The 15,901-nt window shown below is 44.0% G+C and overlaps 1 protein-coding gene across 3 annotated transcripts in view; it reads right to left on the reverse strand.

Annotated features, from left to right (window-relative positions):
* ZMAT4 (zinc finger matrin-type 4) overlaps nt 1–15,901 on the reverse strand; it is a 157,357-nt gene that overhangs the window by 99,980 nt on the left and 41,476 nt on the right. For all 3 annotated transcript variants that reach the window (XR_008933772.1, XM_056860604.1, XM_056860602.1), the window contains exon 3: nt 12,839–12,928. Coding sequence is in view for 2 of the 3 variants with exons in the window: in XM_056860604.1 (XP_056716582.1) it covers nt 12,839–12,928 (90 nt within the window). In the remaining variant the exon portion in view is untranslated. The remainder of the gene's footprint in view (nt 1–12,838; nt 12,929–15,901) is intronic.

Below are 15,901 nucleotides of genomic sequence, written 5' to 3' on the forward strand. Positions count from 1 at the left end.
ACCTCAGAGGTTGCATTCTGCAGGGGACATTGAATTCCAAGTGCACATCAGCTCCAGTTTTTATCAGCCTCCCAACCATTTCCCTGTAGCACCTTTATGAGGAGATAATGGGGTTGACAGCAGATTGCGGAGACAATAGCTACTGGCCAAAGGGATCAACTGCACATCAGTGCTGATGAAAAGCAAGAGCTGAGAGTTCAGAACCAGTCTGTTGAGATTTACCAGCTAGAAAACCTAGGCTATGAAAAAAAGAAAACCTAGGTCATGAGAGGGGGTGAGAGGATCGGCCATCTCACTGAGGCAGGATCTGGTGGGCTCAGAGCCTCTTCACACATTACAGAGCACATAGGTTGGGTCTGGATCCCCACCCTGGGCAAAATGTCAACACAATCACATATGAGTGACAGGTTCTCCTTGATTCCCATGTGTGGTGCATGTGGGAAAGGGGCTTCAGCCTCCCCTCCCCCTTTTCTTCTTTGCATTACCAATACACGTTCACATGTAAAATACTGCAAAAAAGCAACCTTGATGTGATTGTATGAAGATTCTATATATACATTTTACTGACGCACATATATGCTCCTGTGCATAAGATAAAGCTTAGACAATTTTTTGTACACAGATGTACATTTGTTCACATAAAGACTGCTATTTTCTTGCAATATCTTATCAATACACATGTGGTCATTGATAACGTGTGTGTGTGTGTGTAAAGTGCCGTCAAGTCGCAGCCGACTTATGGCGACCCCTTTTTATCAGAAATAAAAACCAGAATAATGAGGACTTTCTCATGCATCAGTTCTGCTTTGGAAACAAGACCAGGTTGTTCGAAACCAGGACCAGGTTGTTCAAAATTCAGGAATAAATTTGGATAAGAACTTAAGAAGGAGCCCCTGCTACATTCACTTAAAAAATGATGAGGAAGTTACGATTTTATCAGACTGCAATGAATGATAGGACAAATTTATGTGTGCTTGGAAGAGCCTTCAGCCTATTAGATGTGTATGCAAATCCTTAGTGCGTTTGCCCATAAATACGCCCAGCCGAATTCCGTGAGACATACTCCCAAGCAAGCAAGCACGCACAGGACTGCAGCTCTAAGCGCAATGTCAAAATGTCGGCCTGGATCTGTGTTTGTTTGCTGTGTCCAGCCTGAACTGGTCTGATGTTCAATGGGAAGTGGCAGCGGGTGCTTCATTAGTGGCACAAAAGGCCTGTGTGAAAAGTCCAGCGGCCGCAGAGCTATTTTTAACGGGGAAGTTGCCACTGGGTCTAATTAGCTTGCCTGGCAGAAATGTTTTCTGCTATTGGTGTACCAGGCGGACCCATTAATAAGGGCTGCTAAAGGCCCCCCAGTGTGCAAAGCCCTTTTCCCAATTCCAATTGTTTTCATTACCACTTAAGTGCTAATGATCCCATCATCCATTCCTGGCATTAAAAACATGTCTTGCACTTAAAGCTTTGTGGCGCTGCGCAGTTCTGGTCCTGAAAACCTGCACTGTTTCTTTGTGTTTTGTACAATAAAATTTTACCCAGGCCTCTGAGTACAGTATTAGCCTGATGATCCTTTCTTAAACGTATGTACTTGATGGTAAGTTCTAATGAGGACTGCAGACTACAGGGAAAGACCGTGCAATTTGATCTGCAGTTACTCCAGTCTAAGCCTATTAATGTCAAAAAGGCTGGATCAAATCTGGATAGGATTGCAGTGAGAACCTGCCCATGATCAGAGCAAACTCAGGCTGTACTCTGGGTTGGGAAATTCCTGGAAATTTAGGGGTGGTTCCTTGGATGGGGAGAGTTTTGGCAGGGGAGGGACCACCGCAGAGATGTGATTCCATATAGTCAACCCTTCAAAGCTGCCATTGGCTCCAGGGGAAGTGATCTTTGTTGTCTGGAGCTCACTTGTAATTCTGGAAGATCTCCAGGCCCTATTGGGGAGTTGGCAACCCTAGCTGGTAAAACACAAATGTACAAACAGTCCCCCTTTCACCTTGCCCTTGTTTGTTGGTGTTATCAGTGAATTCTATAATTCCAAATTACTGCTCTTCTTTTTGTGAGTTACTTCTACCTTGTGCTGAAGCCGCAGAGCTGGCATCAAATGTTACCCAAACTTCTAGTTAAATTTTGGGGTTCCTGCTCTACAGAAACACCTGAAGAAATTAATGGAAAGGAAAAAAGACCTATAAGTCTAAAGTTTGGAGCAGTGTTTCGATTCACCCAAGACTTACAGAAAATATGAATACATGTTCTTAGTGAAGCTGAGCTATCAATTCTGACTCTCAACAGCTCCAAAGGCCTGCCTGGGTAGGGATGAATAATGGTTTCCAACCTCCAGGTGAGGCCTGGAGTTCTCTCAGAATTACAACTGATCTCCAGACTACACACATCAGTTCCCATGAAATCACTGGTAGCTTTGGAGGGTGAATTCTATGGCATCACTTCCCTGCTGATCTCCCCCCCACCAAACCTCACTCTCTTCAGGCTCTGCCTGCAAATTTCCAGGAATTTCCCAACCTGGAGCTGGCAACCCTAGAATGAGTGAATGTTTCCTATTTCATTTATTTTTATATTCACTGATATCTTGTGTCCCAAGTTTGGGCTCTCTGTTGTTTGTTTGTTTTGGGGGGAGGGTTGCAATTTGATTTTGTAGATTTGTTTGTATTGCATATTCATGTTACATACAATTATATACACGGTATATAGTATTGATTCATACAATGTTCATAATTTACGGATGTAATATATGCACAATATATAACACTGCTTTCTTGATGCAGAAATAACACTAAAGAAGACAGATATTTCACAGGCAACATTTGGTACGAGCCAGGAGAAAATGGCACGAAGATAAAGAATTCACGGATTCAGTTTGCACAAAAACAAAATCAAAATGGGGAAATTGGGATTGAAACAGCTGTGAAATCAACCCTGTAGTTGGGAATTAATGGTTGGTGAAGCAGTTCCATGTGGTAGGCAAAGCTGAGAAGACTCAGCTCGTTGCCACCAGATCTCACTAACTGTGGAACGGCAAGGCAAAAGAGCACATTCTTGCTAGGAGACATCAAGGGAATCATCCAAAGAGTTTTGTGCAATTTCTCAGGGGGAGTTCTGCACAGCCTTAATTTACTGGTCAGTTTGCAGCATGGTATGCACGCAAGAGCAACGGGACGTCCTTCACCATCTCAGGCCAAAAGATTTAAGTTATCTAAGCACGTTACACCCTGCCTTTCTATTCAAAGAATGCCCAAGGTGTCTCACAAGAGTAAATGTTAAGTACAAAAACAGCAACTATAAAAAACGGCAACAGTAATAAACCAAGTGTCAACTAAAATCAATCAAACCAGCACAGTCAGAATGAAGGGGGGCGGGGGACAGAGCAGCATTTTACAAACCCTTGGGGGAAAAACATGTGGAGTTAATGCATTAAAGTCAAGGGCCCTCTAGAATAGGCAGGCCTTTAGATTAGGTCAGAAGGCCAAGATATTTGATACCAACTGCACCTTAAGACTGAGCACAGTCCAAGCACAGACACTTTTATGGGTGGGAGGCAATCATGTTTATACCTAGATGATTTATAGTTGGGGAAATACCTGCATGGTGCAGTGGTTAAGAGCGGTGGACTCTAATCTGGAGAACCGGGGTTGATTCCACACTCCTCCACATGAGCAGCGGACTCTAATCTGGTGAACCGGGTTTGTTTCCCCACTACTCCACATGAAGCCAGCTGGGTGCCCTTGGGCCAGTCACAGTTCTCTCAGAACTCTCTCAGCCCCACCTACCTCATAAGGTGTCTGTTGTACGGAGAGGAAGGGAAGGTGATTGTAAACTGCTTTGAGACTCCTTAAAAAAGGTAAAGAAAAGCGAGCTATAAAAGCCAACTCTTCTTCTAATATGCCTAACCCAGAACAGGTCCCTTGTTTGGCATGACAGGGTTCTGGATTAAGGTTGCCAACCTCCAGGTGGTGCCTGGAGTTCTCCAAGGTTTACAACTGGTCTCCAGACTACAGAGATCAGTTCCCTGGGGGAAAAAGGCACCTTCAGAGGGCAAACTCTATAGTATACTACAGATTCCAGGTGAAGTCCCTCCCCGAATTCCCAAATAGATGTGTTAAGTGCCGTCAAGTTGTTTCCAACTCACGGCGACGCTATGAATCAGTGTCCTCCAACGTGCCCTATCCTTAACAGCCTTGCTCAGATCTTGCAAACTGAGGGCCGTGGCTTCCTTTATAGAGTCAATCCATCTCTTGTTGGGTCTTCCTCTTTTCCTGCTGCCTTCAACTTTTCCTAGCATGATTGTCTTTTCCAGTGACTGTTGTCTTCTCATAATATGTCCAAAGTACGACAGCCTCAGTTTAGTCATTTTAGCTTCTAGGGTCAGTTCAGGCTTGATTTGATCTAAAACCCACTGATTTGTTTTTTTGGTGGTCCAGGGTATCCGTAACACTCTCCTCCAACACCACCTTTCAAAGGTATCTGCTTTCTTCCTATCAGCTTTCTTCATTGTCCAGCTCTCACCCCCATACATAGTAATAGGGAATATGATGGCATGAATTAACCTGATCTTGGTTGCCAGTGACACATCCTTACACTTAAGAATCTTTTCCAGCTCCTTCATGGCTGCCCTTCCCAGTCTCAATCTCTTTCTGATTTCTTGGCTGCAGTCTCCCTTTTGGTTGATGATGGAACCAAGGAACAGCCAGCATACACATACAGAAATAGGTTTACTGCTTATCAAAATCAAGTAATAAAAAGGAAGACTCCCCCAGCTACAGGAGCCACAAACACTTAGGAAAGAGACTTCTTTTCCAAGCCCTGGGGTGGTTGTTGTTGTTTTAAACATCAAACTGTTCTCTACTCAGGCCCCAGGGGACAATTTCAAAGTATTAGTGTAACAAACACTCTGAATTCACGGATCGACATCCAGCGTAACAGTCAAAGAGCCACCCACAAGGTTCTTGTTTGAAAACCTGACACCTCAGAGTATTTGTGTACTGGAACTCTCCCACTCAACGCACACTCTCCATGTGTTTGTCCTGAGCTTCAATGACATTGTTTCTCTTCAGCCTACTTTCAGAGAGATGATTTGAGAACAAAAAATCCTCTTGACAAATCAGATACATCTTGTTCTAGAGCCTGGCTGTTTCTTTTCCCCCCGCTGCCAACGAATATTTTGCCTTTGTTCAGATGTTTTACTGAAGATGACTGCAAGCGCGCTGGGAGAATACTCAAAAGAGATGTTATCCTTGGAGCCAGAGAGATGGAGTGGACCAGGAAGACCCAGATGCAAAGCTCACTGAGCCATGAAGTTCTCTTGGTTATCTTGGCCCATTTACTTGCGCTCGGCCTAACCTACCTCACAGGGTTGTTAGTGAGGGTTGTTGTGAGGATAAAGGGGGCAAACTCTGTGTACAATATCTTTAGCTTCATGAAGAAAGGGTGTGATAAATATGCGGTACATAGACTTCAGGGGCTACCTTGTTGTCCAGACATTAGCAGGGGAGAGATTCCTCAGTTCTTTTGCTTTACTGTCCTGGAGAATTTCACCCTGTGCTGCATTTCAGGCTTCATTCTTCATTCTTTCTGGTTTAATTATCAAAATTTCTAAAATTAATTCCAGAATTCCATCATGAGCAGCTTTAAACTCCTTTGCATCTCACCACCTCTACATTACTGATACATGTGTGCATTGATAAAACGCTGCAAAGAAACCAGTCTTGATGGAATCATCTATATTAGGGGTCCCCAACCCGGTGCCCATGGGCGTCATGGCACCCACCGACACCTTTCATGGCACCTGCCAAGGGTTTTTACAAAGTGGGTGGGGCCACGTGGGGCTCTTGCTCAGCAGGGCTTCTCATTGGCTACTGGAAATGTGATTGGCTGTGCAGATTAAAATAGGGTTGCCAGCTCCAGGTTGGGAAATTCCTGGAGATTTGGAGGGTAGAGCCAGGGGAGGGCAGGGCTTGGAGAGGGGAGAGCCCACAGAAGGGTATAATGCCACAGAGTCCACTCTCCAAAGGACCCATTTACTCCAGGGGAACTAATCTCTATGGGAGATCAGTTTTAATTCCAGGAGATCTCCAGGCCCACCTCGAGATTGGCAACCCTAGATGTTGTTTCAGCTGCAGCTGCCACCACATTGTTGACTTGACTCTCTCTCATTCCTTTTTCCCAGTGTATTTTTAAAATTACCCCTCTGTCTCTACGTGTGTGGCTCCACCTCCTGTGGCAGCTATTTTCCGGTTGGTTCCGCCCAGGATTGCCAGCTCCAGGCTCAGAAATACCTGGAGATTTGAGGGTGAAGCCAGGGAGAGTGGGTCTAGGAAGGGGAGGGACCTCAGTAGGGTTTAATGCCATGCAGTCCACCTTCCGAAGCAGCCATTTTCTCCAGGAGAAGTGGAATAAATATTTTAAATAAATAAGTAATAAAGATTTATGTAGTCTGGAGATCAGTCGTAATTCTGGGAGATCTGCAGCCCCCAACTGGAGGCTTGGTAAACTAAAGTTAGCTTGCCGTCAGTAAATTAGCAAACATAGACCAGCAATTGAAGTTGCATGCAAATTAATTATTACACGTGAGTCACAAGGTAGTCACAATCATTTGAGCATATATTTCCAGCATATATACCGTGTGCACTAAAACAAATAATAAGGTGCACCGTATTAAATGCAATTCCTATGCACTAACAGTAAAGTGCTCCGTAGGAATACAGTTCAGGAAGTGTTTTCCTGCATCCAAGAGGTAAAGAGAGTTGTCTTTGCTACAGAAGACCGGTATCCTTTCTGTTTCGGCTTGATATAGCCTTCCTCAGGGACCAACGCTGGCTGTTACTAACAGCATGTTAGTAACAGCATGTTAGTAACAGCCAGCGTTGGTCCCTGAGGAAGGCTATATCAAGCCGAAACAGAAAGGATACCGGTCTTCTGTAGCAAAGACAACTCTCTTTACCTCTTGGATGCAGGAAAACACTTCCTGAACTGTATTCCTACGGAGCACTTTACTGTTAGTGCATAGGAATTACATTTAATACGGTGCACCTTATTGTTTCTTTTAGTGCACACGGTATATATGCTTGAAATATATGCTCAAATGATTGTGACTACCTTGTGACTCACGTGTAATAATTAATTTGCATGCAACTTCAATTGCTGGTCTATGTTTGCTAACCCAACTGGAGGCTGGCAACTCTAGCTCTGCCTCATGTGGCATCCATTTTTTAGTTGCACCCACCACCTTGTGTCAGAATTCCAAAGGTGCCCACAGGCTTAAAAAGGTTGAGGATCCCTGATCTATATGGTACTTCGGGTGCTTGTTTAACTAAGGCAGTTTCTCATCTCTTCCCCCCACCCACCAATGTTCCAGATGGCCAATGGTCTTATATATTTCCAGAATGAGCATGAGATAGCAGTTCAATAAAACTGATATGAATACATATGGAGATTCATTGCTTCATTTCCTCCCAGCGAAACTGTGAGCAATTTTTTTTTACTGCCAACTTGATTAGAATATCATAGGGCCGCCAGGGGCCAGATAAAGACTAAAGGGCCTAAAGACCATCTAAGCCCTGTAAAGCCTTTGATTGATTCAACCATCATTTCCCAGAATAGAGGAGCTCTGGCATTTCCACCATGGATTAATAAAGCCACCTTTTATCCCATTTCGAAACTGTCCTTCCTCTACAAGGATCCCTGGGTGGCATATGCAGCGTTGTCCCATTTTGATCAAAGCACACACATTGCATAAGGATTATTTCCAACTCCACAAAGTCTAATTAACTTTTCACTATATTACATTTTTCCCTCTCAAATGCTACGATCTTCTGTCTTCCTGTGAATCCATATTCATGCTTAAATGCATTGCTAATGCATAGAGTTGCTTTTAAAGCAACATTCTAAAACTTCAAAGCAAATCTTGTATAATCAGCAGAATGGACAGGAGCACCACGATGGTCTCTGAATGAGTTGCTGAGAGGTATAGCTCCTTCAACTTATGAAAGGCCAAGGAGCGACAGACAGTCATCTAGAACATGTACCTGGAGCAATCTGAGAGTGGAGGTGGGAATAACATATTTAACTTATGTACAGCAAATGCCTTGATTTCCACTACAAACCAGACACTTGAGACATTAGAAAAGCAAGTAAAACTGGTGAGCTGCTGAAGCACATTCCCAATGATTAGGGTTGCCAGGTCCCTCTTTGCCATTGGCGGGAGGTTTTTGGGGTGGAGCCTGAAGAAGGCGGGGTTGGGGAGGGGAGGGTCATAAAGTCCAATTGCCAAAGCGGCCATTTTCTCCAGGTGAACTGATCTCTATCGGCTGGAGATCAGTTGCAATAGCAGGAGATCTCCAGCTAGTACCTGGAGGTTGGCAACCCTACCAATGATACAAAGACTTTTGTGTTCATCTTTCTTAGAACTGCTACCAAACCATGTAATAACATGGCCACTTACCTAAACAACTTTTTAAAAAGAATGATCCTAGTCTGACATTTTAACTATACCATGCTGGCTCTCTCAATATCTTATCCTGTTTTAATCTGTTGCACTTGACTGTCGCTGATGCTGCATATATGTACAAACACATAAAATACTATGGCGTATAAACAAGCCATAACCTACATACAAAATAGAAACAAACTTACAAAACGAGCAAAAAAAAAACAGAGAAGTGATATCACTCACACAAATTAAAATAAATAGAAATGTAAGAAAGATTTGGTGGAATGGCCTGACTGACCGGTTCAGGAAAGCTCCCACACTTCTATCTTTCTGCAGAATATGTAAAGTGAAATTGTCCTGGGGGAAAAATTTTTATAAAGGTAACAGAGTTGCAGTTAATGTCTGTGAAATTTTAGCCATTCTTTATTGCATTTCAGGGGTATTTCAGGCTGCAGCAGGAGGGGGGAGGCAGGAAAGTCAAGGTTCTGTGGATGGAAATGTTTCCTCCTGTGGAAACTGTCGGAGGAATCCCAGCCGGATGTGTGTCTGTGCGCAAATGATCTGAAATAAGAGGGAGCTGGACAAAACTGTCTGCTCCAGTCATGGAATTTGCTTTACAAATTCTCCTAATTAAATCAAATTTCAAGAAGAGTAAATCACAAGCGAGGAGAAATCCCTTGGAACAGAAAAGGGAAAACCCTGTCATCATGAACGTCTACTCTGCTGTTCGGTTCAGTGTAGGAACAGAGGGGGTCATCTGGAGGCATTCTTTCCGCCCCTTTTGACCATTGGCACCTCCACAGGAAGCCTGCCTCACACACGGATAATAACACACCAGCCTGACACAACAGCCTTTCCCTGCTTATTTATTAGGGTCTCTGTCCCAATTTTGATTTACTGCCCATTTTTGTGTCCTCTGCAAAATTTATTGTCCAGGATTTTATGAGAGCATCAAGAGATTGCATCATGCCAGAAGTATTTTGCTTTGTGCTCTAATTTCTATGTATTGCTAAGGACAGCTGCATGCCATAAATCCAGCCACATAAAGTATAAGAATCCATAGCTCTGGAAAAAATCCTGAGGCACGGATGCCACGTATAGTTTAAGAAATCTGCCGTGCTAGGCAAATGTGTGTGTGTAAAGTGCCGTCAAGTCACAGCCAACTTATGGCAACCCAGTAGGTTTTTCAAGGCAAGAGATGTTCACAGGTGGTTTGCCATTGCCACCCACCCAGAGCCGAACCTGCGTAGCTTCTGAGATCTGATGAGATCAGGCTAGCCTAAGCCATCCAGATCAGGGCTGCTAGGCAAATAATCCTATATATTTAGGGCTGGGCCAAATAATCTTGAAGAATGCTTTGACTGGGTGAACATTCACCTTTGACCTGACTGGTCTGGTACAATTGTTTCCCCTGGCTTCTGTTTTTTTGGAGGGGATGATCCCAACCCATAAAGGATCACATAATGATGAGAAGGGTTTCCCAGTGCTTCCTGGCTTAATCCTTTTATGCCAAGTGATAGTGGAAACTACATTTATCATGCCTTCCAGCAGCAATGGATGCTCCATGCAGCCATCCAGGCCTTATAGGCAAGAGCTGGTGTAACATGGTGACTAAGCGTATAGGCTGTGATGCAGGCATCAAAGGTCCAAATTCCATTCCTTCAACGCTTAGGCAAGCAACTCTCTCTAGTCCATGACTCTCTCTAGTCAATGGTGATTTGCTATTGCCTGCCTCCGCGTCATGATGCTGGTATTTCATGGAGGTCTCCCATCCAAATACTAACCAGGGCCGACCCTGCTTAGCTTCTGAGATCTGGCATGATAATGCAGGGGTAATAATATAGCCAGCCTTAGAGAGTTAATGCAAGGATCACAAAGCAGTGTACAAGAAGTATTATCTATATTTATTTATTTTAGACTTATATCTTGCCCCTCCTCATACCCTGCCCCTCCCCTGGGTCACAGGGCCCCGGACGGCTGCCAACATTCAATAAACCATCTATCAATAGAGATAAAACATACAGAATCTTAAAATACAATATGTAAGACAGTATCCTTGCTCAGGCATCAGAATAAACATGGTCATCTGGCACCTGACAACCAGCATCCCAGGCTGCTGACAGAAACAGACGCACTGCTAATAGATGGTAGAAAACTGGTCTCGACCATCCTCAATGGAACTCCCGGTGGAACAACTCCCTGTTACAGGCCCTACAGAATCTAGAAAGATCCCACAGGGCATCAATGTACTACATCAAGTGTGGTGCCAGCGTGGTGTAGCGGTTAAGAGCGGTGGTTTGGAGCGGTGGACTCTGATCTGGCGAACCGGGTTTGATTCCCCACTCCTCCACATGAGTGGTGGAGGCTAGTCTGGTGAACTGGATTTGTTTCCCCACTCCTACACATGAAACCAGCTGGGTGACCTTGAGCTAGTCTCATACTCTCAGCCCCACCTACCTCACAGGTTGGGAGGGGGAGGGAAGGTGATTGTAAGCCGGTTTGAGTCTCCCTTAAGTGGTAGAGAAAGTCGGCATATAAAAACCAACTCTTCTTCTTCATCAGCAGCATCAATGCTAAGTATTATTATTATTATTATCAATAAGGAATGCCAGCAGCCCTCCCTTTTGCAAAGGTAAGTTTTGAGAAGAACGTAAGAACATAAGAAAACATAAGAACATAAGAAAAGCCCTGCTGGATCAGACCAAGGCCCATCAAGTCCAGCAGTCTGTTCACACAGTGGCCAACCAGGTGCCTCTAGGAAGCTCCCAAACAAGACGACTGCAGCAGCACCATCCTGCCTGTGTTCCACAGCACCTAAGATAATAGGCATGCTCCTCTGATCCTGGAGAGAATAGGTATGCATCATGACTAGTATCCATTCTAACTAGTAGCCATGAATACCCCTTTCCTCCATGAACATGTCCACTCCCCTCTTAAAGCCTTCCAAGTTGGCAGCCATCACCACATTTTGGGGCAGGGAGTTCCACAATTTAACTATGTGTTGTGTGAAAAAATACTTCCTTTTATCTGTTTTGAATCTCTCGCCCTCCAGCTTCAGCAGATGACCCCACGTTTTAGTATTATGGGAGAGGGAGAAAAACCTCTCCCTGTTCACTCTCTTCAAACCATGTATAATTTTATAGACCTCTATCATGTCTCCCCTGGCTTCAGGGGACTGGCTTCAGAGTGAGTTGGTCAGTGATGATGAGGGCTGGCAACTGACAAGTCCAAACTCTGAAGGAGATCATTGGCACTGGCACCCGCCCCCATTCCAAATTTCAGCAGCATCGCTATGCGTAACACTTACATTGTGTCAACAGATGGCATTAGAGAAATAAAACATACTTTCATAACCATCAAATAGATATTAACAATTATTAACTTCTGTTTTCAGCTCAGTGGTAAAGGTCAACTAGCAAATGACTTTAATATTGTGCAGTTTTAACCAGAAATATACATTAGGAACAATCTTTCAGCTCATTTCAGAACATGCTTACTTGTATGAAGACAGCTATAACTATTAATTATTTTAGTGAAAATTGTAGCTCTTTGACAATATTCCAGAAGCTGGCTTCCAAATTGTTATCACTGAACTGCAAAAGGTCATTTGAAGTGCAAAAACTAATTCAACTTTAGTAATTTCTTCCCCTTGATATCTTAATTTATATTTTTGCAGACATTTCCATGTCCTTGGAAAGTGTCCTTGCATGTTTGGGACATTTATTTGCAAAGCAAATAAGCTATTTTAGGCTAGGATTTCCAGATTTACCAGATCATACATACCTTCTAGGGCCAAAGAGGGGGGGGGGGAGAGTTAACCAGGGCTCCAGAGTAAGTAGGCCGAATTCCCAGTGGAGCAAGCTGTAAGTCCTCCCATTTCTAAACCCGTTGCTCAGTGTTTGATGGGTACTGCAATCTTACAGTACCCAATGGATACAATAACACTACATTACATATCAAACAACCAGGGCTTCCATTAGGGTTACTAACCTCTAGGTGGTGGCTGGAGATCTCCCGCTATTACAACTGATCTCCAGGCGACAGAGATCAGTTCACCTGCAGAAAATGGCTGCTTTGGAAGGTGGACTGTATGGCATTATACCCCACTGAAGTCCCTACCCTTCCCCAACCCCGCCTTTTCTAGGCCCCACCCCCAAAATATCCAGGTATTTCCCAGCCTGGACCTGGCAACCCTAGCTTCCATCCATGGGAAAATGCAGCATGCTCAAGAGCCCACTATATCCAAAAACAGCTCCAATGGAACCAGTTCACAGCCAACCAGTCTAAATTCTATCCTGACATTCAAGCACACTACTACATCTGTGTATGGGGTGCAAGGCATTCTGGGCATCACAGTCCTCCTGTGCCCAGTTCAGAAGTCTCATTAACAGTACTCACATTTTCTGACCGCAGCTTCTTTGCAGGACAGCCTCCATCTATCGGGTGAAGCATATAGTAAAGCCTAACTTTGCTTGCATGTTTCCGACTCTGTGGAGGAAGATGGAGAAACATTTTTTTGATAATTGAAACTTTCTTACAGGATAGGAAAAAAAAAAAAATTCAAACTGACACTTCCCACTAGGGTCGTCAGGTCATTGCCTGATGCCCCAGAAGTTCCATGGCAGGGCAAAGAGTAGAAATGACATCAGTGTGTCAGCTTTCAAGCATCTTTTGGAAACCATGAGAGTCAGAAACTTGTATTTATAAACCAAAAGCTTAGATTTTTGCAGAAACTAGATTCTGTGCCCGGCCTAACACAATGGGCTTTTCCACCATGCTCTGTTGGCTTTGAGTACATTCTTGCTTTGCTTGGAGTGAGTTTTTCCAAATCAATGAGGCCAAACTAGTGTTGCCAACCTCCAAGTGGGGCCTGGAATCCTCCTGAAATTACAACTGATCTCCAGGCTACACAGATCGGTTCCCCTGGAGAAAATGGCAGCTTTGGAAGATGGACTCCCTCCCCTAACTCCACCCTCCCCAGCCCCTCAAATCTTCAGGAATTTCTCAACCCAGAATTGGCAACCCTAAGCTAAGCCCAACAGCCAATGCAGCAGAAACGCCAAAGAAGGGACCCTCTGAAGACCAGAGCCTGGAAGGCTGATCATTGCCATGTTGCCTGTTCTCAGTGTTCATGAAAAGACCACTTCGTTGGGTGAAAGCTGAAATGCTGGGCAAGTCATGTGCAGCATCAGCTGCGCACTGCAGCAGCCAAAGGAAATAAAATGATGGCTAGAAATGTAATAAATGAAAAACCAGCGGGAGAACTGAAGGGTGAAAGGCTTGCAAATACCTGAGTTCAATCAAATCCCTGACTGCAGTCTAGGAATGAAAAATGGAACTTACGGCATGTATACCAGCTATAACAGTGCGCCAATGGCACCAGGGATTCTAGGGGAGGAACAAACCAGGAGAGACCGTGAGAAAAATCAAAACAGATTCTGATGCTTGATTACGCTCTTCGGAAACTTTACAAAGCACAAAGTGCAATCAAACTAAAATGAATTGCTTTTAAGGCCCATGGATTTTCGTGAAAGACTTAAGCACGTGCCTAATGGCTCCTGTTAAAAACAGCAGGATTCTGAAACGCTCCAAACTTTGGCTTAATTGTACTTGCATGGCGTGGGGGGAACTGGCAACCCTAAATTTTGCACTTTTTGGGCAAAACCATTTACTTTAATTCAAACGGCATAAGGGGTTACGCTTCTGGGATTGACCAGGGCTCTTGTAAAAATAAAACTCTGCCCTCTGGTGTTCCTTGTGCTCCTAGACCAAAGCACATTTCTGGGATTTATTTGGGGGTCTTGCAGCAGCCCAGGCCTTCAAAGAGGGGAGGGGAAAATGCCATAGTTGAGAGGGAGCCTCTAATTTGTGCTGCAGAACAAGCGTGTGCATCCTCTCAGCTGTCCAGGCTGAAAAGAAGTCTGCAGAACCATGCAGGGAAAGAGGCTTCTGATGCTGTAATTATCACCATTTCTTCGCAAAGTCCTACCATAACATTGTGTCTCCTAGAGAAATGGGCACAGCCCAGCTTTCCAAAGCCATGCTCAGCTGTCAAAGAAAACAAAATGCAACAGAGCACAATGCTCCTGCGTGTTTTAAGGATAATTTAGAACTTTTCCTTTTGAATTTGGAATTACAAATTACCCAATCTTGTTTCCGAAACTGAACTGATGGAATGCTCTGTTTTGGCTTAATTTTTCACTCGCAAATGTTGTGCAGAGCACTGAGCATGTTGCCACAGCTCTCACTTTCTCCAATTCATTATTTCCAATACCAGTGCAATATCCTTATTGTTAAACCCCTGCAAGAATACAATATTGTGGTTATCATATGTATGATTGCATTAAAATTCTTTTAGAGATGTACACGCGCATGTGAACAGAAACTGCAGGAAAGGTAACCTTGCTGTGCATTCAAGAAGAAGAAGGGTTGGTTTTTATATGCCGACTTTCTCTACCACTTAAGGGAGTCTCAAACCGGCTTACAATCACTTTCCCTTCCCCTCCCCACAACAAACACCCTGTGAGGTGGGTGGGGCTGAGAGAGTGTGACTGGTCCAAGGTCACCCAGCTGGCTTCATGTGTAGGAGTGGGGAAACAGATCCAGTTCACCAGACTAGCCTCCGCCGCTCATGTGGAGGAGTGGGGAATCAAACCTGGTTCTCCAGATCAGACTCCACCGCTCCAAACCACCGCTCTTAACCACTACACCATGCTGGCTCTACATCAGCGGTAAAACAAATCACAAAAAAGGGATCTTGTTACAATTATATGTACAATTGTATCAAGACCATACATCAGCTTTCAACTGATAAAAAATTGACTCATCAGCTGCCATCCAATTCCATACATCTTTGGATATTGTGCCATTGCTGTACTACAGCAGTCATTCACCTTTTGATTTTCCTGTGTGGACAAGCCAATCCAGTTGTGAATGTTTGCTACAGAATACCCAGTGATATGTGTATGCAGCCACTGGTCTGCCTTTCAGTGTTCATAATAGCCCTGTTCATATGTTACAGTGAATACATGTGCATCCTGTATGTATATGTATACACTTGTTTGTAAGAAAGAGCCAATCCACGTTCATTTTACAAATGGAACTGGGTACCAGTACCTGGAAATGAGGGATTTCAATCAAACGTCCAGCTGTAAGTGGGTTGAATGTAACATGAGAATTTCTCAACATACACTGTGCACAGATTGTACATTCTCTCACTGTAACTTGTGGACAGGGCTAATGTTATAATTAATAAAGAGGACTGTCAGCAAATTCAGGACAGATAAAAGAAAGTGTATCTTTATACAGCACGTAAATAGTTTGTGGAATTCATGGTGGACCGGTCTAGCAATACGGCAAAGGATCCTCCACCCCCATATCCAATTGCCCACCACCAGTTGCAGCATCAGTATGAGGGGGAAAAAATGCAGCCTCATGTACTTACCAGAAATTCTTACCCGA

The sequence above is a fragment of the Euleptes europaea genome, chromosome 14 (genome assembly GCF_029931775.1).
Source record: "Euleptes europaea isolate rEulEur1 chromosome 14, rEulEur1.hap1, whole genome shotgun sequence".
NCBI lineage: Eukaryota > Metazoa > Chordata > Lepidosauria > Squamata > Sphaerodactylidae > Euleptes > Euleptes europaea.